This window comes from Alligator mississippiensis, chromosome 1 (assembly GCF_030867095.1).
Source record: "Alligator mississippiensis isolate rAllMis1 chromosome 1, rAllMis1, whole genome shotgun sequence".
In the NCBI taxonomy this organism is placed as follows: domain Eukaryota; kingdom Metazoa; phylum Chordata; order Crocodylia; family Alligatoridae; genus Alligator; species Alligator mississippiensis.
Window position 1 is genome coordinate 188269295 of NC_081824.1, and position 24640 is coordinate 188293934.

Below are 24640 nucleotides of genomic sequence, written 5' to 3' on the forward strand. Positions count from 1 at the left end.
ATACTAGGGCAACATTTTGGGGATAAGAGAGAAGTGATGGAGGCTATGTGACAGTGGCTATGCACCAGTGCCATAGTGAAGAAGGCCATGACATATCTCTTTTGTTTTATCCAAGCAGTTGTTCCAAGAACATATTTATTTTTCACTATACATGATATTACATGTGAGACTTGGCTAGATCTAAGAAATTGGGCCTTACTGGACTATTTTAAAATGGTATAACAGTGGGGAGAAGGGGCCTTTAATGTTTTGCCAAAGTGCTAAGGTCAAGAAGGAAGAAGCATTTTGTAGTCGTATGTGACAGATTTGTGTGTGTGTGTAGATGCACATACATGCACCAAAATCATTTTTTATATTTCTTATCCCATGTGTGTTGCCTCTTCCTCTGATCGGGAAGTGTGTACCAGATTTACCAGTTTCCAGTTTTCATTTTCACATTGAGAATTTCTGAAGTATAGAGCATATGGATTCATTCATTCACTGCTTTAAGTTTTAACTTGTTAGAATTCATTTTTGGGAAAAAAAAAAAGAAGGGAACTTATTTCTACCCTTTCAAGGAGCTATAACAACTGTATGCCAGCTTTAAGTTATTTTTCAACAGAGACACAGAAGAGTGATGCATGTATGATATTTTCAGTGGGGACCTGGTGGTTTGCAAGAGCTAATGATCCTCTCTAGCACAGGGGCTGGCAACCTTTTAGGAGCAGCTTGCCAAATTAATGTGGCTTGCTCTGAAGGCAAATTTTCCCCAGCTGCTGAATTACTGCTGGAAGTTCTAATGCACATATGACTTGCTGCTGAATTGCCACTGATGTCTCTGCCTCCTGGACTGAAAGAAATTGCTTCACAAGCCACATTCGGCTTGTGGGGCTTTAGGTTGCTGACCTTTGCTTTAGAACACGATCCCATAGAAATATTATCATGTTATTTTTCCTTGCACAGATACCTGAGATCTAGGAGAGTGGATCTATGTCACCTCTTCAGTGATTAGTGACTTGAGCCATTGTTTTCAATGGTGAGAGAAGGCACACACTTCAGCATTAAACACACAAAAGCTGAATCACTTGACTCCAAGAAGAAATTCCCTCTCCAGTGAAGAGGTAGCTATTTCTCTGCAAGCCAGACACATTAGAAGGAAACCTGATATCTCTTATGTGTATGAACAACAGTTGTTAGTCTAAGTATTGTTTTTTACTGTCCAGTTGGAGAAGTGCCAACATCTTGCTAGCATCTTATGATGTTTCTTTTCATAAAACTAATGTTTGCAAGAGCACATATCCTTCCCCCTCTTTTTTTTTTCCAGTGGGATGGTAATAATTGCATCTCAAATAGAGGAGCCAAATAGCAACAGAGGGGATTCTTCAGTAATTTAGTTTTTACTGTAATATGCATCCAGATTGCCCGTGTGTGGGAAGTGTTTTGGCAAGTTAGTAGGATGTGTGATAGGGAGGTAGATGAATGATCACATCTCCAGTAGAACATGGAGCCTGAAATTAGCAGCCTGTAATTTGGAAGGTGTCCAGGAAAAGCTGTGAGAAATTTTATTTTGGATTTGGAATGAACCAGGAAAAGGGAGGAAGTTTGGTCTTGCATTGTGCCAAATCTGTGCTCATGCTTTATCCTCCTAATGATTTTATCCACGTGGCTTTCCAAGCAAGTAACATGCCAAAACAGATTTGACATCCATGGTAGCAGTGAATTGGTTGGTTATTCTCTCCAGCATTTCTTGGTTTAATATTTATTATTTAGCTGTAGGTTCTTAAAGTTTTCCAGATCATCACTAGGATGTTGTCTTTTACTTGCTCCTTTTCTAATGGGAAGGGAAGATAATGGTAAATAACATGCAACAATTTGTATGCCATAAAAGTTCAAGCACAGTATTCTGTCAGACAGTGGCTGCCTCTTTAAGTCCTGAAAGGAGCTGGAAAGCTTTAATTGCAGTCAGAACACTGCATGTTGGCTAGGCCTGCACATGCAAAAAAAAAATGGATGTGTGTATTGTTTTTAATATTCCACCTTCCATCTTCAAAGCCCTGTCCAAACTGGATAATTTTGTGAGGTATTACCATCTCCTTTATTCATTTACATTTTTTTAGTTCTTAAAGAGTTCTTTAAAATACCACAGTTTAAAAAAAAAAAAAAAAACAACCCAAAAAACCCACACTTTTTAAAAGGGATTTCCAGACTCTAATTTAGAAACTTCAGGTTTGAGCTGGCGATCAATTGTAGATACCAGTGATGAATTTAAGTACCTGCTTGGGGTAGTAGGTGAAGTCAAGGGGTAGGCAGACATTTACATTCACTGTTTCACCTCCAGTTTTTCACCCAGAGGTGTTTGTGGGTGCAAAGTTGTTGGGCATTAAAAAATGTAGTGATTAACTGTAAGAGATTCCCCCCCCCCCTCCGCCCCAGCAATTTGCGTAGGGCAAAAATGTGAGGTTTAACACAACCTTCACTGTATCATGTCTGTTGGAGTACCATCCATTTCCTGTTTCCATGGAATATTCCCAGAACTTTCTTTGTGTGTTTATTTGAATAAAATCTGCCAAATTAAAACATGTTTCTGTGACAAACAGAACTTTCTTAAAGTGCATGCCAAGAGCACAAAGAATTTCCTATTTATTTTTCTAATCTGAAATGGGTTCTAAATGGCAAACGTTTTAATTTAAGTTGTCACTTCTTTCTCTCACACCAGTGATACATTTATTGAGCTGTAAAGAGAAGGCTTGTTTGAAAGCAGAATGAAATGTGCACATTTATTTCTTTTGCTGTTACTGGTTTCTTTATGTGGAAGTACATTAGCTGAAAGTTGTTTAGTTTGAAAGAAAGAAAGATATTTGTTTAGTTTGTCAGTAAAAGTTAACTTGGTTAAAAATGGTAGCACTCTGGCAACTTTTTAACTAACAGGTTGGTCCTGTAGTTATATAACTATGAGATTATTAAAATTGCAGGGGTGTGTTTGTGTGTTTTCTCAATGTTTATATATACAGTTTACTATGTGAACATTTATTTGGTTTAGAAAAATACAAAGGACAAAATCAGCTCTCCCACAGCTTATATTAAATAGTATCTTATTCACGATTTTTTTCCACTTGTTTTTAATGAAATGACTTCTAGGTACGACTTAAGTTTAAAATTAGTACGAGATACCTTGCAATAAGAACTTTTTTCCATGCATCATTCAGGAGTATGAACAGAATCCCTATCTAGAATTCACTGGCTTCTGCAAACGTTCTCTTGAAGGTGAAGAACAGCATAAGCTATATCATCAGATACAGAAACCTTGGGGTTGGGGTCATCTTTAAATTATGTGTGTTTACAGGATCTGTAAAAAAAAAAATAAAATAAAATAAAAAAAAGGACATCAATCTGAACTAGAACCTTTAGGCCTGTTGACAACATAAATATTCATGAATTGAGAAAGAAGAGCTATCTTTAGATAGCTTTAAAATGCTGTAGAGTTTTGTTTAATTCAAAACAGTCAGACTTTCTCGGAAAAAAAAGTCTCTGAGGGTAATGGGTGGGTACCACTCCTGTTCCTTTAGGTGAGGCCCAAGAAAATTTTCCTAATGGCAATTTACCTGATGGCATTCAATGCCGAGAAATGCAAAGTGCTCCACCTTGGGAGAAAGGACCCACACTATTCTTATAGGCTCAGCAGTGCTATGCTAGCTAGCACTGCATCCAACAAAGAATTGGGGGTCATGATTGACCACAAAATGAACATGAGCCACCAATGCGACACCGCAGCTGGCAAAGCAAACAAAATTCTGGCCTGCATTTTCTGATGCATCTCAAACAAGAGCCAGGAAGTCATCCTCCCACTTTACTTGGCCTTGGTGAGTACTGTGTCCAGTTCTGGGCTCCGCAATTCAGAAAGGATGTGGAGAAGCTCAAGAGAGTCCAGAGGAGAGCCACGCAAATGATTAGAGGACAAGAGGGCAGGCATTATGAGGAGAGGCAGAGAAATGGCACCCTTCAGCCTGGAGAAATGTAGACTCAGGGTGACTTGGTGGCAGCTTTTAAGTATATAAGGGGTCTGCACTGGGAACTGGGAGAACGACTGTTCACCAGAGCATCACAAGGGAAGACAAGGTCCAATGATCACAAACTCTTGGCAGACCATTTTAGGCTGGACATAAGGGAAAACTTCTTTACTGTCCGAGTCCCCAGGGCCTGGAATAAACTCTCCCCAGAGGTGGTATAGGCACTTACTCTGGATTCCTTTAAGGAACACTTGGATGCCTATTTTGCTGGGATCATTTGACCCCTGCTGACTGTCTGCCCTTTGGGCAGGGGGCTGGACCTGATGATCTTGCAAGGTCCCTTCTAGCCCTAATGTTTATGAAATCTATGAAATCTTATTTTTTTCTGCGTAGTTCTTCAACAAGGGTAGACACACATTCATAGTTTTGCTGCTTTTATCATTTAAAAAGAAATAAAAGGAAGAAAAAATATTTTGGGCACTTTTAAATATGTTCTAATGAAGGGATAGAAGCACAGTATACACTCCAGCAAGAAAATAAAAGCACTATGTCTCTATCTCTTACAGATTGCATTTAAGGACCAGAATTGACTAGACCTTCTGTGTTGCATCTTAGTCTGAAAGCTTTATTTAAACCTGAAATGTCACCTTCAAACAGTGAGGAAAGCCAGAAAGCAAACCTTCTAGAGGTTTCTTCTAGAGGAGTGTATAGAACTGAGAGTACCACTTTCCTTTGATAACAGTGATTTGTCACAACAGTTCTGGCTGGCTCAACATCAGCTCTCTGGGCAGTTCATGGGTGGAAGTAAAACTGGATTTTTTTCCAGTTTATCTTCTACTTGGAAAGTAATTTAGAGTAAGCGTTGTATGAAAGGTGCATTAGGTGCCCACATACCTGATAATGCAGGGGTGGACAAAATGCGGCCCATGGGCCGGATGCGGCCCGCCAGACCATTCTATCTGGCCCGCGAGGCCCCTAAAAAATTTAGAAAATTAATATTTATCTGCCCCTGGCTGCCTGTTATGTGGCCCTCAGTGGCTTGCCAAACTCAGTAAGTGGCCCTTTATAATAAAGTGGCCACCCAAAATAATTGCCCGCCCCTGCGATAATGACATAACATGAAAAGTGCTAGCATAGCCATTCAAAAAGTGTCCCATTTTTCCGCCCTTAAATGCTGAAGATTTGTCACCATTGGTAGGACCAGAACAGTGCCGACTGAATTACTTTAATTGATACTGTTCTAGTTAATATATTACATGCTTGTCAGTGTGCTGCATACAAGTTCAAAGCAGAGATTTGGGGAATTTTAACTGCACTGTAGAGCTGTACAGTTTGGTTTACATCTGTTAGAGCTATTATTGTAGGTTGTTGTCAGATAAAAATGATGAGGGTTAGACACTTAATTTTTTTTTTTTAATGAAAGCCAGAATTCTCAGATTCCATGAGCTACAGCTGTAGGAGGGACCTATAGTGTCTGGACCTTAATTCTGCCCACTAATGGGTCACTTCAGATTAATTTGGAAACTGTTTTCTGAGCCAGTTCCAGTTTCACAAGACCACCCAGCAGTTGTCATAATATACTGGCTACCTAAGGATGGAGATTAGTGTGCGGAGTCTGATTGATAAAGCTCTGTGGCTTGTGATCATCCAGTTTGAGAGAGAGGTGGTTGTCCTGGGTCTTACTTCTACACCTGAAATCTGAAGCAGCTCTTCAGCTGGAAATTCTGACGTTTGAGAGAGTAGATGGTAGGGAATTCAGCTTTGGAATTAATTCACTTCTCATCTTGCTTTGAAATAGCCCTACATTCAGACATTGGTTCAAAGCCTATTTTTTGAGAGTGGCAAGGATTTTTGTGTGTGGTGGGTTTTTTATTGGACCAGTGGCACAACTGGGATAGACTTAAACCAGTTTTAGCATCTGAAATATTAGAAAGCTTGTCTAATTCTGTTTCAGCCGGGCAGTTGGTCCAATAAGATGGAGGTTCCCACACTTTTTCTTACTGTGTATCACCTTCCATATTTACCAGGTGCCCATGTACCCCTACTAGCATACGGTTTATATTTTAACCTCTTAAATGTCATTTATTATTCTAATGAAAATGAAATCTGTCATTACACAATTTCTCCTGTGTATCCCTCAGAGACGTCTTGTGTAATCCCAGGGGTATGCATACCACAGTTTGGGAACCTCTGCAATAAAAGATAACATACACAAAAATCCTTGTCTCTTGCATGCTTCCTAGACCAAGAATCGGCAATATTTTTGAGCAGAGTGCCAAAAACACCTGCAACCTTGACTTGTAAGATGTTGGCATGCCAGGGAGAGGTGGCAAGGGTGCTGCAAGGGGTCCAATCCTTGTTTTGGCAATGCAGCCCCAACCCCTTCCTGCCATCTGCCCTAAGGAGCACGTGCCAAACAAAATGCCTTTGCATGACACACTTGGGTGCCCATGCCAAGGGTTGCCTACCCCTGTCCAAGACCTTTATGGCTACAATTAATCCAGCACAGTCAAAACATGGAAGATATATCTTCTTGAGTATCATTTCATAAGGATAGAAGTGAGTCTCCTCGGGAAAATTTTTCTGTCATTCCAGAGTAAGTGAGCAAGCAGGTTTTTTAAGATTTATTTGTAATGTCTTTATGCTGTGCATTTTTAATTGATGGCTAGAATACCTAGAAGAAGGAGATGTTTTGGGTGTTCACTTGCATTAAGTTAAATGAATAAAATTTCCTCTCTGGCTTTCTTCAGCCAAAACTAATACTATGGGGATGATTTTGTGCTGCATATTGTATGTGTTTATATACTATTGCATCCTTGTTATGAACTGTTGTGCAAGTAACACCCAGAAAACTATGGCAGGACAGTGTTAGAAACCAAATTATTATAAGATATAGGTTCAAAGGAATCTAAAATAGTTGGGTGCCCAGTTTACATTGACTTCCTTTGTAAGTTGGGCACATAATACCCTCATGCTGCAGTTGAAGATAGTTCTAATTATTCAAGTCAACTTCCTCATATACACAAGGCCAGTTCATATTATTTATATACCAACATAATATATTACCTTCATATATTATAACAGTCATGTAAGAGTTAAAGTCTGAAGTGGTAGCCTTTGTGTTGCAAGGAAATGTGTACAATTAACAATTATCCAAGATAAGGGGTTTCTAAAATAAGACTGAGTCTTTAAAACTTCCCATATGTCCCCACTAAAAAATAATCTACAAAACCAGAGAGCAAACAAAACTATTCGATAAGACATGGATTTACCCACCCTGGGCTGTGTCTGGGCTGTGTCTGTGATTTCCTTCCATTCTTCCTACTTCTCAACTTCAAGCTGTTGTCTTGGGCCCATTGATGGGAAAAGTAATTCTCAGACAGCTCACCAGAGCAGAGGGTTAAGGCACTGAACTCATGGGATCTGGATTGAATTATTGCTCAGCTCACAAAGTCTGTAGGAGGCACCGTCTTGGAAAAGTTACTTAATCTTCCTTAGTCTCAGTTCTTCATTTGTGTATGTTGCTTCCCACCTTCACAAAATGGTTATAAGCATAATTCACCAATATTTGATGTTTTCAGAAATGATGATGTTGTGAGGCATTTAAATGTTTTAATATATATATGTGTGTGTGAGAGAGAAAGCAGAGGAATTAGAGATGGAAGATACACCTACAGCTACTAAACTGTCTATATCAGTCTCTTCCACTTCTAATTTTTGTGTGTTGCAGGTTCGCGTTTTTCTTCAGGGAAAATTTAGCATGCTGGTTTGGTAATTATGAAGCTGGACAATGAGAGCAGTCTGAATGTTTTTTTAACCTGCTAGCAAATGCCAAGAAACAAGGGTGTTATGAAAAATATACTTAACTAGTATGTGGTGGTTGTTTGCAGATGTAATAGTTATTACTGCAGTCAGCTGGGTTGCTTCTAATAATTACCATAGCAACTAAAGCTCAGAAAATACTGAAAATAACTGCTGAATGCAGCTTACGCTTTATAATGCACATGGCCACTGTGTTACCTCTTTAGAATGTCATTGCATTCAGTTAAATGTAATGTATAATATGGAGGCAGTGCTTTATATTACTACTTTTTAGAAAGAAAAAGTGGTAGCTTGATGTTTTTCAATATTGATCTTTTTAAAATCTCACAAATGAAACAAAAATCCAGCAGACTTTCCTACTGAGACTTTCCTTTTTTTTTTTTTTTTTTGTTGGTAAATGTAGGTCCTGTCTCCATGAGAAAGCAACACTTTTTAATTTAATATATAGTTTTGAAACTAGCCTGGTTACACCCAGGCAAACTCTTTATTTTGCCTTTCAAGTCTTATTTGAGTTTATCTTAAACCTGACTTCAGCTGACTTCAGTCTTCAAAATGAAAAAAATAGCTTCATTATATGCTTTTGGGAATCTGCCTCTCTTTTTTCTTCTTCCTCTTACTTTTTAGCCCATAAAGGCAAGACTTGTCAGGGTTGTATATGATTAAGAATATTTTTAATTAAAAAAGAAAACAGCCCTCATATCTAGAATATGTGATCTCTTCCTCCCACTTGGCTTTACCTTCTTTTTCTGCTGCAATCGTAGTTATATATTCCAGCTCAGAGGGTGGGAAATGTAACTTTGTTGAAGCTGAAATGAGTTAGAATGGCAGGAATTGCTCAACAGGAGACTTCTCCCTAAAGTTTCAGATATTTCTCTTTCACATGCATACATGTTACTTTCCGCCTGACTTTTCAAGTGGTGTTGGAACACCTGCAGCTCCTGCTGACTTCAGCACCTATGAAAATCAGGCTCCTTTTGAATACTTGTGTCTCATAGTGTGTTAATGGATGCCCTGAGGTACCAAAGCTTTAAAACGAGGCTAGGTTTAGGCTCCTGAGTAGGGCTTAATTGTGGGAGAGTTAGCACCTATGAATGACTGTCCTGTATAGCAGCTGCTTGTCTGGAGTCTCAAAAGTTTGGCACTGCCATTATAGTCCCATTTTAAATTCAACACCAGAATATATTTGTAAATGACTTGTATGTTTTGACAGGGTGGACAAGGAAGAGCTATAAAAAATGTTTTGGAATTTATTGTGTGTCAAATACAAGTCCTTTTCTAAACTGAAATCCTTTAACAGTTATGCATTTCCACTGACCTGTGGTATCATCCCATCCCATATTACATTGTTAACTGTAGTTACTACTTATGTTTTACAGGAATTCCTTGGCACTTGATACAGGCATGGCCAAATATTTCCAGTTCTGGAGGAGAGTGCTAACTTGGGGAGCGACTGTTAAGGCAAACCGAAAAATTTGCTGAGAACACCCATAGTGTGACAGGAAGGGGCAGCCTTCCAGCCCAGCAGCCATGCCTTTTGGCCTGAAATTGCGACGGACCAGGCGCTATAATGTCTTGAGCAAGAACTATTTTGTGGCACGGATCCGTCTGCTGGACAGCAATGTGATAGAGTGCACGCTCTCCGTAGAAAGCACAGGTCAGGAGTGCCTAGAAATCGTGGCACAGAGGCTGGAATTACGTGAGGTAAGGGTGACCCAGGAATTTGTAATTTGACTTGTAATTTGACATATTTTTAGCTCAAGCAATTTAGCATTTGGAATCTGTTTATTTAGAATCATGTTGTTCTTGGAGTTGGCCTGATCCTATCAGTGCGTGGAACATCGGCAAACACATTCTGGTTGCATGAAAAATATGGGCAGTGTGCTACCTATGGCTTGTGCTGTGATTCACATTTACCTTTCGAAAGAACTTTACATTATTTTCAGAAGATAAAATGAATCATTTTATTCTTTGCCTGAACAACTGATGTTCCCACATCTGGGCACACATTCAATATTTAATCTCCTACTTGTGGTGAAGGTAGTGGCTCTGTTTTTTGTTTGTTTGTTTTTTGGGCGGGGAGGGGGTTGCTCTTATTTATTTATTTATTCATTTATTTTAAAGGACTGCTTTTAAAAGACCAGAGACAGAACTGTAAAAAGATGTCTTAGAAAACGGTGCTAATATATCACACAGTCCTCTGGTTCTTGCATAGTTCTGATTCAGTCCTTCAGAGAAGCTAGAAATAAGCTGGATTTTTTTTTCATTCTTTAATTGTATGAATAGTTTTCATTTCTTTGATCATCTGTTGTGTGTTTTCCATGGATATACATTGTCTCCATATTTTGGTTTTTTTAAGGTTGAAATGAGTAGAGAAAGATCATTCCATCAGTTTAATTGACCAACAACTCTCTGGGAGCCAATTGTTTGTCGGATGTTACAGTCCAAAGTTATAGGCATGTGAAAAAATAGGGTTTACTTTACTAGAGCTCTTCAGAAAAGCTGTGTAAAGGGTGTCATGAAGACAGTCTTTCTGGTTAGAGCTCAGTAACATCGAGTTTCTCTTGATTTCAGTGATTCTACTAGTTGAATTATACTAGTGATTCTATTTAAACATTGTAATGCATGAATATTTCTGCACTTTGTCCCACAGGCCAGCCCTAATCAAGGTTAGATGCTTAGGGTTCCTAATTAGATGTAGAGACTTGGTTACCTCCCAAAGCTGATCCAGATTGCCTAATCACTTTTCAGTAAGGTGTCTTCAGCTCACCAACAGGAAATGCGAGGCCCAGAGGTGTGTCTGAACTCCTGCTCAGAAGATAGGTGTCTGACTCAGATGTGCAGGGAGGTGTTTCTATTGTGTCTCGTCAAAATTGTCCAGAGGGGGAGATGCCGGTCTAAACTAAAAGGCATTAACTCACAGCAGTGCTGACTTAAATATAAAACAGAATATCCTAAAGAAGAGCCCACCTTTTTCCCATTAGCCTAGTAGTTAGAGACTTTACTCCATCACATATCTGAGCTCTAGGCTCTCTCCAGCCTAAGGGAGTTGAACCCACAGGTCCCCCCATCAGCAGAGAGTGCCCTAACCACTCTCTGTGATAGACTGCCCGAGGGTTTCCTTCATCCTTTCAGTTGAAACTGGCCCACAGGAATGGGATTAGAAAGATAGCAAGCAAAGTGGGGCTGGGGTTCCCAACCCATTTTCAGGGGAGTGTCCCCCTCATTGGGCTACTGCCAGCCTTCCTCTTCCTTGCTCTTCTAGATCCATGAATCTCGTTGTCTTGGTTGTCCTGTGGTACACCTTCCAAAAACTGGAAGGGTGGTTTGAGTCTCCTTTGGCTGAAGATGGTTTTGAAACTGGGTCTTCCCTTTTCTAGATGTGTATTCTTGGCACTAAACTATTGGGCAAAATATGAGTTCTTCCTCCTCTGTTTTCTTTTGAGCAGCATGCAAGCTTTCAGCAGGCAAACAGTGACAAGCCTGTTCTGTCCTCATCTAAAGAATCAGGTACTAGATGATGTTTATTATTTTCCAGAACCAATGTGGATTACAACAAGTATAGGCAGAAGTTAGTCATGTAGGTGGCTGATCTGGGTAGGTTCTGAGCATTTGCAGGAGTCAAAGCCCCAGGTGCTTAGGGATCTAGATGTTTAGGCAAAAATGGAGGTGTCTGCTGTATCTAGATGTCTGAGCAGCTTTGCAATTGTTGAGTAGGGTCAATTAAGATTACTTTTTTTCACTTAGTCAGAAGTTAGTCACCTCAATCCTGTTTGCATGTCTACAGGGTCATTTAGGATCTGGCCCTTAAATCTTTATTGCTTGATAAGTTTCTCAACCTGGATTTTCCAATAAGAAGCACATGTCTTAAAGGAATTTCCTATCGACCCCTGCTGGCAGAAGGTCTGTTACAGCTTCTGGATTGACACGTTTCTCAAGTATTGTTTAAAAATATAACAAATTCATATGGCGTCACAGTAAGTTCTGTACCTGGAGATTATGGTGTCACACATGGAAGAATATCAATAGCTAGGAATACTTATTTTAATCGATAGCAAAAAAAAAAAAAAACCCTCTTAAAAACAAAATTTGTTTCCAGACCAATTTAGACCATTTAGTAGTAATAGAGAATGAAGGAAGAACACATCCTGTGGATATGTGCACACATGTATAGGCAGAAAATGAGGCAAAAAGCAGCATGCTAAAGAGCAGTTTTTTCCATAAGATGTTATTAGCCTTTACATTTTGAAAGTAGCATTTTATATGGTGTACTTTTTAGTAAAGCTCAGAGTTGTATGCTTTGAGAAACAAATAGTGTCTTCTTTTCCACAGCTGTCATGCAAGGTTCCTAGTCACAGTTTAATCAGTGTGGTTCTGTTGCTGGAGAGGATTTGGTGAACCAGCGTGGAGGTTAGAAGCCACCTGGGCAGCCTTGAGTGTACTTCTTCTCTTGGGCTACATACCCACATTCAAATAATCTGAGAATTCTTCCAGGTTTGTTCTCCTGGTAGGAAAACTTACAGCCTCATGTCCAGACATACGAATGCTAAGCCCCTGAAGAGTGAAGAGTTTGCAATGCTGACACCATGCAGCCAGAGGGGTCCTATGCACATGTCTCAGCATGATCCCCTAGTCTGCCTAGCAACTGATAGCATTAGTGCATAGGGCAGCCATTTTTACTCTGGAAGAGAACGGCTAAGCATCTGTACACTCATGGTTTCTCCTGCAAGAGCAGCCACTCAGGAGGAATTGAATGAGTGTATGAGGCATTGGTTCCTATTGAGCTCTGCTGCATAGGCCGAGAGGAATGTTGGGCTGGCAGACCTAGCACTCTGCATTCCCATCTGCCTTTGGGAGGTGGTCTTTTGCTAGAGCTATGCAAAAAAACACAGTTCCATTTGGGGGTAGATTTCAAGATTTCAGAATCTGACTTGTTGCCAAACAGGAACAAGCTTCATAACTGTTGAAATTATCTGAAAAGAATGGGGAAAATCATTAAAATATTTAAAACAAGAAGTTATTTCAGAATATTGGAACTGACATTTTTTTTCAATGTTCCCAAGTTTTCTTCCAAGTGAAATATTGACAAAATTAAAGAATTTTCCAGCTCATTCTAATTTTTTCTTGTGCCATATTTTTATTGATGGGGTATGGTTCTCCAACCCAGTGTAGTAGCAGTCACCAACCTGATCCATTATTGTTTTATGTTCTGGAGCAAGAAGAAAAGTTCTTTACTTTTCAGCCTTAACAAAACATCTCTAAACCAAGATAGAGCTTTTCCAGGTAGACTGGGGATGGAGGAGTATGGTTTTTCTGGGGGGGGCTTAAGCCCAAAGAGCTGTGGTGTATTCTCCCTTTACCATCTAGGCCCAATGTTCCCTTTGTCTTTTTATCTTAAACACTATCCTCACATTTCCTTTACCTACATTATTTATACATAATCCTTTCTTCAATCTGCTTTAAGATTGTGTGATGTAATTTAAAAAAAAATATTGTGCTGTTTCATATCATAAACTGTATTTGTGTTCTTGACACATTTGCACGAGTCTTCCTATTGTATAATTTCCAGGTGTGCAGTAGTCCGTATCTTCAGGATCAGGAATAAATGCACCTTTCAGTCGAGATGATTTGTAAAGAAAATATTTTGTTAAAAAAACAAAGCTCTGCTGGCTTGAGTTGACTTTGTGCATTATTGTGGAAGAGCTGTCAGTCATTATCCCACACACGATTGAAGAACAGTATCTATTGGATTATGTATATTTTTATTTGATCTCCAGGGAATGCAGCACTGAGTCAGGGTTCAAACATGGGTCAGCAGAAAGTATGTATACCCATGTAAACTATTGAAAAATGTGTTTGAATCCTGTCTAGCAACTGCCTTAGCTAGAAGACCTGATACATTGACAACTACCAGTTATAATAAAAAAGAGCTTTAATGGTAGCACTGTCAAGGATTAACAGTACTAGAAATGAAAATGTAAGAAAGAAAAGCTACAGAAAAGATGCCATCAACCTGTATCTTTTGCACAAATTATAAGGCTTTAGAAAAAGACTTCAGTATAGTAGGACTTATTCTTTTCAATAAAAGAAGTAGTGAATATGTACTAACTTATGATTAAAATTAGTTTGCTGTACTTCGTAGTCACTTTCTTCTTTGTTTTCCTTAAGTGTATGCAATTCAATAGTAATGCACTGTCTTCAGTGGCCAAGAGTTGAATTTGTTAATACTGAAGCGAGCACAGGAACTATTTCAACATTAGGCTACTTTCAGAAGCCTGAGATAATGGGCTTGTGCGTTATCACCAGCACCCTTTACTGAAGCACTCTGGGCTTTTCCTGGAAGGTCTCTCATCCTCTCTGGGCCGTATTCTGCAGCTGTGCTGTCTTGGGCAGGTCATATTGGACTTGCCTTGCAAACTAGGTAGGATAATATTCACTGTGAGCATAGATGGGAGACCTTTCAAGTATAGGCAGCTACAGTAAAAAGTACTGTTTGCCCCTGTAAATCAGCACTGAACTAATGCCTAGCCATGGGATTTGGAGTACTGTTCCTTCAGAGGGAATTTTTGTACTTTATACCAAAAGGATCTGAGACTGTCTCTCTCTGAGTTCATTTTTTAGTTGGCCTTCTGGCTGAAGTTCCACTGAGTGTTCTGTTTGGATCATCAGATTACTTTGAGGGAGGTTGCTTAGTCTGGTGCTTGTCAGCTGATGAGCTTCCTTAGGTTTCCACCTCCAGGCATTTCTGCCATTCTCTCTGATAGATGAGTGAGGGCATCTCCATTAGACTACAGGATATAGCAACGTTTATTTGTTGCAAAGTTTCTACAGGGGTCTTGTGTAAATACAGCTTCTGTTTTCACTGAATAATTTATCTTTTTACACACCATAGCTTACTCCATAGGTTGCTTTTAGTTTGTTGTCCTTAGCTGACACAGGTTTCCTGATTTGTGTCTCGTATCTAACAAAAACACGCAGCTTTTAAACCAGAATGTGCTTGATAACACCAGCCTTACATATGTTATGAGGTATTATGTAGAACACAAGGCAATTTAAGAAAAATATTGGAGAAAAAATTACAGCCTCTTGCTTTTTAGAGCTCTTCCAATATATTCAAGGCCCCCTCCACATGTTACACTTAAGGCGTGATTAACCAAGTAATCATTCCAGTCAAACCAACTACACGTTCAGCCAATTAATAGCCTGATAAAACAAGCAATTAGCTACAAAGTTATTCCATAAAAATGTGTAATAACTTTGTACCTTGTTCTAAGCACTCCATGAATTGAATGTGTGGCCAAGTGCTCCTCTGTGGCAGGAAACCTCATTAATTGTGGGGCTCCCACCCCTGCAGCTGACAAGGCTTGCAATGGTGGCACCATAGTCAGCTGCAGGGCTTGCAGTGAGGAGAACACTGTCCCCTCTGTGAGTCTCCTTGGGTGCAGGGCTCACAGCAGGGGCAGCAAGGAGAACGCCCCCACAGCTGTGAGATGTGCATCTCATGGTGTGCAGTGGTGGCAGTGTTCCATGCAATGGGATCTAATGTGTGATCCCATAGTTGGGCCTCCTGCCATGCACATGTGACATGGCAGGAGGTGCAATTGTATGGATTATGCATTTGATCCCATTGCACCTTTACCTGTACATGTTGTGGGGACCCATAATGCATCGTCCTGAGAACGTGAGCAACCAATGTTTACAATTTAGCCACAAAATATGTAGTTCATAGATAATAGTATTATACTTTGTTTTGCAGCCAATGTACCTTGGCACTTCTAGAAGCAATCTAGAAGTTTGCTTCAATCACTAGTCTCACTGTGGTAAGAGTGCTCACTGTTTCAGTTACTGCTACTTGTGACAGTGGGCTTTTGGTTCGTTGGTAGACTGGAAATAGTACCGGCACTTGGAAATGATCTATCAGATGGCTTTTTTGGTCATCTATATGAAATGAACTGTTGATTTCAGCCCTATCTGAGCAGACTGAGTCAGTTGCCTAAAGGAAAAGACTGATACATCCCATAGCCAGTTCTCTGCGAGACAAGTCTCCATATTTGTAAATTATATACTGGTGTAAGAGTCTGGTAATCTTAGAGTGGGGGATGGTTGCTGTTTAAGTCCTTAGGTATTATAAAATGGTTGTGTCCTAAAATAAATAACATTTACTGAGGTGTTAAGCTGGGGACCTGAATCTTAGCTTCTTGGTACAGATTTCTATGATGGGTGTAGAAATGAATTCTCTGCATTCCAAGTGACTTGCTTTGTATCCTCTGTTTAAGCCTATACTATATCCCTTTTTTTCTTCATCCCCACAAAGTCCACTCTACCCTCCTCTGGAGAAGAGGGCTGTGCACACATACTTCCACCGGTATGTTTCTTTATTTAATTGTATGAGATACACTAGACAATCTATCAGATCCACTGAAGCATATGAGGTACTTCAGACATAATGCTTGGTTCATTTTCCTTGGAAAATTGGAAGCAAGTCAGATGATACGCCCCCTTCCCCCCACCATTGTGTTACTGTAGCAATTTTCCACAGTAACAAACCTGTTTTTTATCACTGGAAAAAAGACTTTTTCAGCTTTAAACCTGTTGGTTACAGTACTTATTTTAACTAGTTTTTTAATTAATCTAAATTTTAGACTCCATATCTCGGTTACTAGATGATTTTAAAATATTTGACATTGGTAACTTGGACATAAGCCTACTGTTTGGTCACTGTTAATTTTTTAATATCCTTCAAGTACAGTACAGCATTTTCACTCAGAACTGTGCTATTTCATGTTGAGACTGAACTCTTGTCCTGCAGTTAGTTTCTAGAGTTCACGTATTAAAGGATTTCCCTTATAAGACAGTGAAATCTTTATACTTGTTTTTTCTCCCCCCCACACATTCTTTTTTCTTACAGTCTCCACTCTCCTCCTACTTCTGATTTTAATCTAATCTGCTATTGCAGTGAGTTAGTAAGAAAGAACATTTGTTCAAAAATAATTGCACATATGGAATGACCATATAGCAATGAATTTATTTTAACTAATTTGGGGAGGGGGGTAAGCTTAGACTTTGAGGCACATTCTTTCAAGTTATTTCTGCCCATTCCTTTAGAATATTGAGAGAACTCTTATTGATTGTTGTCAAACAGGGAAAATCTTTTACTTCCATATATGAATAACAGTTTTGAAGGGAAAGGAAAAACCAAGTTCCAAACAGCCTTACTTTTAACAATAGCATTTTATTTTTGCTTAAATATACATTTTCAATGAGAATTTGAGGTGGTGGAAGTTTTGCATTTTTAGTTTTAAGGAACGTTCAAGTTATTTTCACTTCACAGGGTTCAAAATGGATCCATTTTCCATATTTTTCATGAAAATGTTTATTGCAACTTTTATCAAAAATACAGATTTTTTTTTTAATCACTTAATACTGGAGGTAGCAGTGGAAATGAAGATGTTAGTTAAAATACCTTTAAATGCTGATGCGGACACTTATTCAGAAAGAAGGTGGCCTTAGTTTCCTAAAGTTTAATATGTGTTCATAGGCTTTAAATTCACGTTTTCATGTAATTCAGTATATTTTCCCAAATGTGGGCATGACTTGAGACTACTAACAGGAGTTGAAGAGGAAAATAGTCATAAGTGTCTAATCAATTTAGGAGCATAATCCTCAGTGACTTGGAAATTCACTGGGATTTGAGTAATTAAATCCCATGGATCAGTGTTTCTCAATTTTTTTTAAAGCCCTCTATCTTCAGGAAGATAACACCATTAGCTTTATTGCAGCTTTTCCCTCTGCATTTTTTAAAAACAAATCTTAATTTATAATCTTCCATGTTCCTTTACTGTCTCTCCAGCCACACCTCCAAAGGGGAAGTATATCTGGAATTCTGCTTCCAGGATAAAACTGGGGTGTGTCTAGACTGGTCTTCAACAAAGGTGCTGACTATGTCAAGTTAAATGGAGTAAATAAACTCCAAGAAAAGAATCTCCAGTGTGTAGATTACCTGAACTTTTGGTTTATATCTTTAGAGTATGATCCTTCTTGCTTTGAGCATTGAAATAGTAATGCTGCCACAGCTGGTTTTTGAGGTTGCAAACATTGACTCAGTGGGCACGTCCAGATGTGTACGCACATGTGATTTGCAGTGCCGCAGACCCATCTGTGGCACCACAAACTGCACATGCTGCACATTTAGGCATTTGCTGCACTGCTGATTTGAGGTGCAGAAGGTTTTTTTTGACACTGGAAGAGCCCGGTGTCAAAAAACCCGTGACAGAAAAAAGCAGAGTGAATGGCACACGTGGCACCAACATGCACTCCCCAAAACTGGAGCCTGGCCAGCCGGAGCCATACTCCGGATTCTAGCCAGGCTCTGCATGCCCAGGTTGCTACTGGAGGCCCCCAGGACCCCAGGTAAGACCGCTGGGGCTGGCCCAGGTACTGGTCCCAGCCTCCCCTACCCCACTTGGGGCCAAAGCATGTATGTATGGGCATTCCCCAGCAACAAGTAGCAGTGGCACAACTGTGCTGCTGCTGTTTGTCCCAGGGGAAGCACACTCGTCTGGATGCTCCCAGTGTGTCCATGCTCTTCCTGGCTAATATATCCTGGCCCTCCTAAGACACATTTTCTGCAGCATTACAATTCTGCATTAGGTGCTTTTGCATGTTATACCTAGTTGCTGGAGATGCAATGATTTTAGAGGTGTAGTCCTTTCCAGGACCAACTCTTGTTTTGAGATGGTGTTTGCAGGGCATTGCAGTAGTTTGTCTGCCCTCTGTGGAGAGCATCGGTGTAAATGTCAGTTCTAAAACTGAACCTAGTTCTTCTTCATCCCCTGGTTTATTCCCATTCAGCAACTCTCATTTGTTTTACAAACAATCCATTTTAATATACTTTTTTTAAAAAGGCCTTTTAACATGGCAATGATTTTTTTATGTACTTTTCCCCCAGGTTTGAGGAAATGCTCTGTATGAAGTGAATATTATTACAGGACGTAGACTGATTTTTATAAGAACTAGGTTGCATAATACTCTATGTTAACGATACTCTAACAATATACTATTTATGGATGGATCTTATTCAGCCCAGATGAAAAATTCCCATTGACTGGAATTATGCAGAATCAAGCCTGAGGTCTTTTTCTCAAAATAAAAGCTGGGGAATAATTCCTCCTCAAAATAAAAGGAGGAGGAATTAAGGTCTTGTTTTCAACTTTTAAGTCTCTCTGAAGTCTGCAGAAGTCTCAGCGCTCTTATTTTTTCCTGACAAGAGGAGAAAATCTTTAAAAAATGTTCTCAGCTATTGGTGCAGATTGCCAATTCATCTGAAGTAGAGCAGAGAATCAGGCAGTGTGGAAGAAATTAAGGTTCATTTCAATTTTCCAGGCAAGGCTGGGTTTTAGTCTCTCTATAAAACTTGAAAAATACATTTCTTATTCCAACATAGTTATTTTCCTAACCAAAAATGACACTGCTTATTGTGAAGAGTTGCATGTAATTTTCATGCCTAGAAAGAAATAGGATTAGAACTATTAGTACGGTAGCTCAATAGCTTTTTGCTGGACTGCCTTAACTGGTGGTTGCTACTATTTAATGATTTGGGCCTTTGTCCTGCTACTGTTCTGCAAGAAGAATACCCTGTGTGAATAAATGACTGCACTGTCCACTGCAGTCATTGGGACTTTTATAAGTATGGCGAATATCCTCGTTTTTAAACGAGTATGTGTATAAGATCTGGAGTCTTTGTTTTAATTTACAGTTCACAATTTTCTTGTCTGGGAGTGTCTAGAGTATTTTGCTTTTACTCTAAAATTCCACAAACAGATTCTTTGCAGAGGGAGAGGATGCATCTCCTCAGACCCCTCTACAAAATAAGTTTTGTTTCAAGTTTTTTTGTTAGCTGTCTGGTTCTAGTTTCTTTGAGCTGTGCAAAAATGGGTCCCTGCCTCTGCCAACAATGGAGCTGATCCACAGCCAAGTGAAGTCATTGAGAAGCCTTTCTTTGGCTTCACTGGTCTTTGGTACAAATGCAGTATTTGTTATTTGGGCGTGAAGCCTATGCACGAGCATGTCAGATAAGAACTGAAATCCTACAGATCCTTTTTAAAGAAAAAATCAGATATCTGTTTTGTGAAGCATACATTCCGTCAACGCCATAATTTCAGCATAGCCATTTAATGTACAAGCTTGGTTAGACACTCGGAAGAGCATTGATACTCTGTAAGCTGGATTTCAACATTATTAACATCTTCAGGTTAGTCCCGAGAAGCAAAGGAAAACAACAACTTTTAACTCTGGCTTTGCATATGGAGTGGAAAAATTGACACAATGCCATTTGCTCATAGTTGCATTTGTCTTCAGTTGTATGTGTGGTCTTGGTAAACTTGCCCAGACCATATACTGACACTGTTTTACTTTATCTAGACACACTACTTTGGCCTTTGGTTTCTCAGCAAGAGCCAGCAAGCACGATGGGTGGAACTGGAAAAACCTCTGAAGAAGCAGCTGGACAAATTTGCCAATGAGCCTTTGCTTTTCTTCGGGGTAATGTTCTATGTGCCCAGTGTATCCCGACTGCAGCAAGAGGCCACAAGGTATGAGGATTCCTTTTGTTCATGCTGTTGATAATAAATCTGTATTATAGGTGATTGTGGATGAACAACTTTTTCTTTGTTTAGCTTGGGGTTTTAAGATTCATTTTGAGCGCTGTGGTCATCTCTTTATTTCTCCTCCTTCCTGGTCCCAAGTAAAATTGGTGAGAGAAATCATCAGTTATTCTATCCATTTGAATAAATAAACTATGTATCTTATATGAGCAAAAATGAGAGGGAATACATGTTAAAAGAGGCAATTCTACAAAGGAATGTACAGTAGCTATTGGATCTTTTTGCACTTTGGTCTATTTTCATGCAAACTAACGCCTTATACTCATGATATCTGCTTATATTTTGGTTTCTACCTTATAAAATGGCTTAATGTCTGTAATACTATTTTATCTATATTTTATTTCTGTTTTTCTGATTTTTGCAGTTTTGAAAAAAATCACAATTAAAACTTTTTTAAAATCAAGATAACTGTTTATGCATCATTTTCCACTACAGTGACAACACATTTCAAGAAACTGTGGCTGATTCCCATAAAGTGAATAGATCAAGAGCAAAATACTACATTTAATAGGTTCTACATAAAAACTGATTTCTTCATAATACTGAAGTGGTGGCTCTTAGTGTGAGGAAATGGGCAAGTGTATGCTTTAATAGGAATACCGTTGCCACTTTGTTCCTTTGCAAGCAGCTATTTAGGGTCTGAGGAGTAGTCCCATCAAACTCTGGGCTAGCCCTTAAACAGATAATCTACCTTGATTAAGGTGCAGTCTAGAACTGCGCTGCCCAAGGCACTGACTAGATAGTGGATGGTGACTCCCAGTAGTCATGTTTGTACACTTATGTACCCATAGTTGTGCATTTACTGTCTGCAACACAGAAACATTGTGCCCTAATGTGTTTGACTATACCTTGCTGACTTGTAAGGAGGAGAAAACAGTGGCTCCTTGGATACTGTTGTCTTTTTGGGCTGCAAATTGCATTGCTCATAGAAAAACAGATCCTTATACCTCTGCCTGTGTACATAAAGCATTTGGTAATGTTGCCTTGAATCATTTTTCAGGAATTTAATTCTGCAGCCTTGTTATACCCCTGTTGCACTTGACAGTAATGTTAGTTTGAATAGCTCTTGGGTTTTTTTCCTCCTGAAATAGTAGACAAAAACAAGTCACTGTGGATGTTTTTAATTGCATGTCCTTTAAACTGTTTTATCTTTCTTTTTGTAAAAAGATCAAGATAGTAATAGATGACTGGTGCAGAATACTCTGTGATTTAAGGTTTTGTGTAGCAAAGAAGCTGCATAATTGTGGCACTTGGCATTTAACAAGGTAAATAAGGGCAGTATGTACCATATTTAAAGGCAGAGGATGGTCATCGTGGGGACTCGGAAGGATTTTTCATGCCAGCACCACCACCGTGGATAATAGAAGGCATCTTTATCTGAAGGATCAAGGAACAGTTGAGTGAAGTTTTGATGGACAAATAGTCTCATAATTTCTGACAAAGTATAGCTTCCTGTGCTAGTCAAAACTTAAAACGTGAAGCATACAAGTGGAAGACTTTGTGCAAACCCTGCTCTGGTAGAGGCTCCTGTACCCCAAAGTGGGGACCTCCCTCTCCTGGAAATCAGGAAGTTAGCTTTAAATTTTGATCTGGGCCCTTTAGACTGAGCACAAAATATTCTGCAAATCCCTGGCTGCCCATGCCATGCCCCTCTTCAGACTGTGGTGACTTGTTGTGGGCTTCTGGGTAGAGCTTCAAGAGCCACCCGGCTCCAAGGCTCTCATCATCAGTGTATGACACATGGCCTGGTAAACTGAGAGCTTATCAGTTGGAAGCACAGCGAGCACAGCTTCCTGCCACCGTTTCAGCATGGAAAGCAGTTTTCTTACTTAAGACGTTCACCCCAATTTTGGATGGCTACGTTTTGCAGGGAAAATTGCATGTAAATAAGTATGGTAACTGTAATTGCTTTTCCTGGCATCTCCTGATTAAATACCTTCTTCAGTCTTTCTTTAAATTTTAAAAGTACACAAAAATTAAAAACACCACCAAAAAGAGAGGTTAAAGAAAAAGAGAGTTTAAAACCCTAACATCAGTGTCAGTGCTTTGGAGAACTCCTGAACTTCAGAATTCACTTCTCCTGGAAATATGTCTAAACCTGAGGCTGCCTGATCATGTTTAGTATGAGCTAAGCTTCATCGTAGCCCAGGCTTTCCAAAAACTGCAGGCTCTAGAAATCCTGGTTTTAATTAATATAAAAGATAATTACAAATGCACCTTTTTTAGAATGCTCTTCAGTAAATATACATAAGCCACAAATACAGAGTTTTTAAAGTATTTGGTTAACTGGCAAAATTACCCTTGTCTCTGCTTTATAAAGGTAGTACTATTTTCTCTGGTTTTTCTCATTTATTTAGTTTTTTTATTGTAAGTTGCCATAAGTCTTTTTGGGAAGACTGTGTAAAAAAAAAAAAGGAAATAATTTATGGGTTTGGGACACTGCTGGTAGAGGGGAAGATGGATATCATATTGGCAATGGGGTGCTCTTGTACACTTTCCCTTGTGACAGATGGACTCTTATACGTTAATTATCCATGATACAGAGTGAAAATACTAGTAAGAGGAAATGTCAGTGTTTTCATTTTAAAAGCAGAATGAGCTTGACTCAGTCTGATAACAGACATACCAATCAGGAGCCTGTCATTTTGAACCTCTAGGCCCAACAGGTACAGTCAAGATCAAAGGGGTATTCCAAAATGCTAGCTTTTGAGAGAGGAAATTGGAAAACTGTTTTAAACTACGTAATAGTTAAGGAGGAATAAGGTGGGAAACAGTTAGCCCCTGTGCTAAGAAGAGACAGTATCCAGTAGAACTTAAATGCTTCATCTAATCATACATGTTTTTAAGCTGAATTTTTCACAGTGCTCATCATTGATCAAATTCAAGAATGTTTTACCACAATCTTTCAAGAGGGAGCAAAGTGAGTTTCATATGGAGTGCTTTTGAAAATCCCAGCTTACGTTGCTGAAATGCTGTGGGGAAATTCACACTGGCGTGATATGTTATACACAGATTCATTCGTACCCTTAACATAAAAATAGTCCGTCAGTTACAAGGACTGGAATCCACAGGATCAAGATATCTGAAACCTTGTCCTCCTTTGACCCTAAAAACTGAGGGGACAAATCTGTAGTCTACACAGGGTCTGTGTTTGGAAAGATGTACTGGGTGTGTGCCCAGGTACAATGATGATGGATGCTGTTATGTAGTATTATCATTAGATGAGAGAGTAGAAAAGCAGAATGTCTGTACTGGCAGAAAATTCTGCATCTTGATTTAAAAGGAAAAACAAATTTCCTTCCAGTTCAGAAATTCACAACAGATTTGAGAACAAGTGCATTTTTGGTGTAGTCAGTGGCAGATTCCCCCCCCCCCCCCTTAGGACTTGCATAACTTGAGAAATCCTATGAGAATCTGGGGATAATAAAGCAAGTAGTAAAGCTCTCCACTCCTGATGGCAGCTTGAGTAGAAGCAATTGGAATGGAAAGATGAGATTGGCATATCTGCAACTTTCCAGTCACCCAGCTGTTTTCAGAGTTGCCAGCCATCACAGGTGGAGATGCTGTGGCTGCTTTGGCATATTTAAAACACCTGGGATTTGCATAATATCTGACATAAAACGGTCCGTGTGATGCCCTGTAGAGTAGATATTTTGCATAGATTAGAAATATGTCTGCCTTTTATTTGCTACCACCAACTCCTCAGAGGAGACATCCTTTCAGCCATTTGTGCTTAAAAAATAAGCCTTTGTACAAATGTCTAAAGCAAGCAAACTGTTTTCACTGTACTCTTGTTCTGCAAACAGACCCTGCCCCCCCATACCGCTGTGGCTTCTAACATGGGCATAACACTGTTTTCTATTGTCAGGCCATCCATGCTTGCTTTGGACAATTCCAAGAGAAGCTTAAAGAGTAGGTTTTAGTCCTTAAACCATTACACTCTTCAGTCCTGATTCTTCTGTGTCCCCCTTTGAAGTTGTGGGAGTGTTTTAAATTCTGTCTTGACATAAGAACCACTCTACCTCATTGCTAGATTTAATTCACTCTTTAAGTGGTAGTTGAAAGTGCTCAGTCTCTTGCAGACCTGTGATTTAGGGCCTAATCCTGCAGGATCCTGAGCACCTTCCATTCTCATTGAAGTGATGTGGTTTGAGGACCTGCACTCCTTCCAGA

At 39.4% G+C, this 24640-nt stretch overlaps 1 protein-coding gene across 2 annotated transcripts in view; it reads left to right on the forward strand.

Moving 5' to 3' along the window:
- The window catches only part of PTPN14 (protein tyrosine phosphatase non-receptor type 14), a 180265-nt gene that overhangs the window by 77418 nt on the left and 78207 nt on the right, over nucleotides 1-24640 (forward strand). The window contains exons 1-3 of one of the 2 annotated variants that reach the window (XM_059717869.1): nucleotides 961-1100; nucleotides 9185-9509; nucleotides 20226-20395. In XM_059717869.1, the coding sequence (XP_059573852.1) occupies nucleotides 9336-9509; nucleotides 20226-20395 (344 nt within the window). In that variant the 5' untranslated portion in view covers nucleotides 961-1100; nucleotides 9185-9335. Of the gene's footprint in view, nucleotides 1-960; nucleotides 1101-9184; nucleotides 9510-20225; nucleotides 20396-24640 lie in introns of those variants that run through there. The other variant, XM_006275628.4, reaches the window with a different exon arrangement.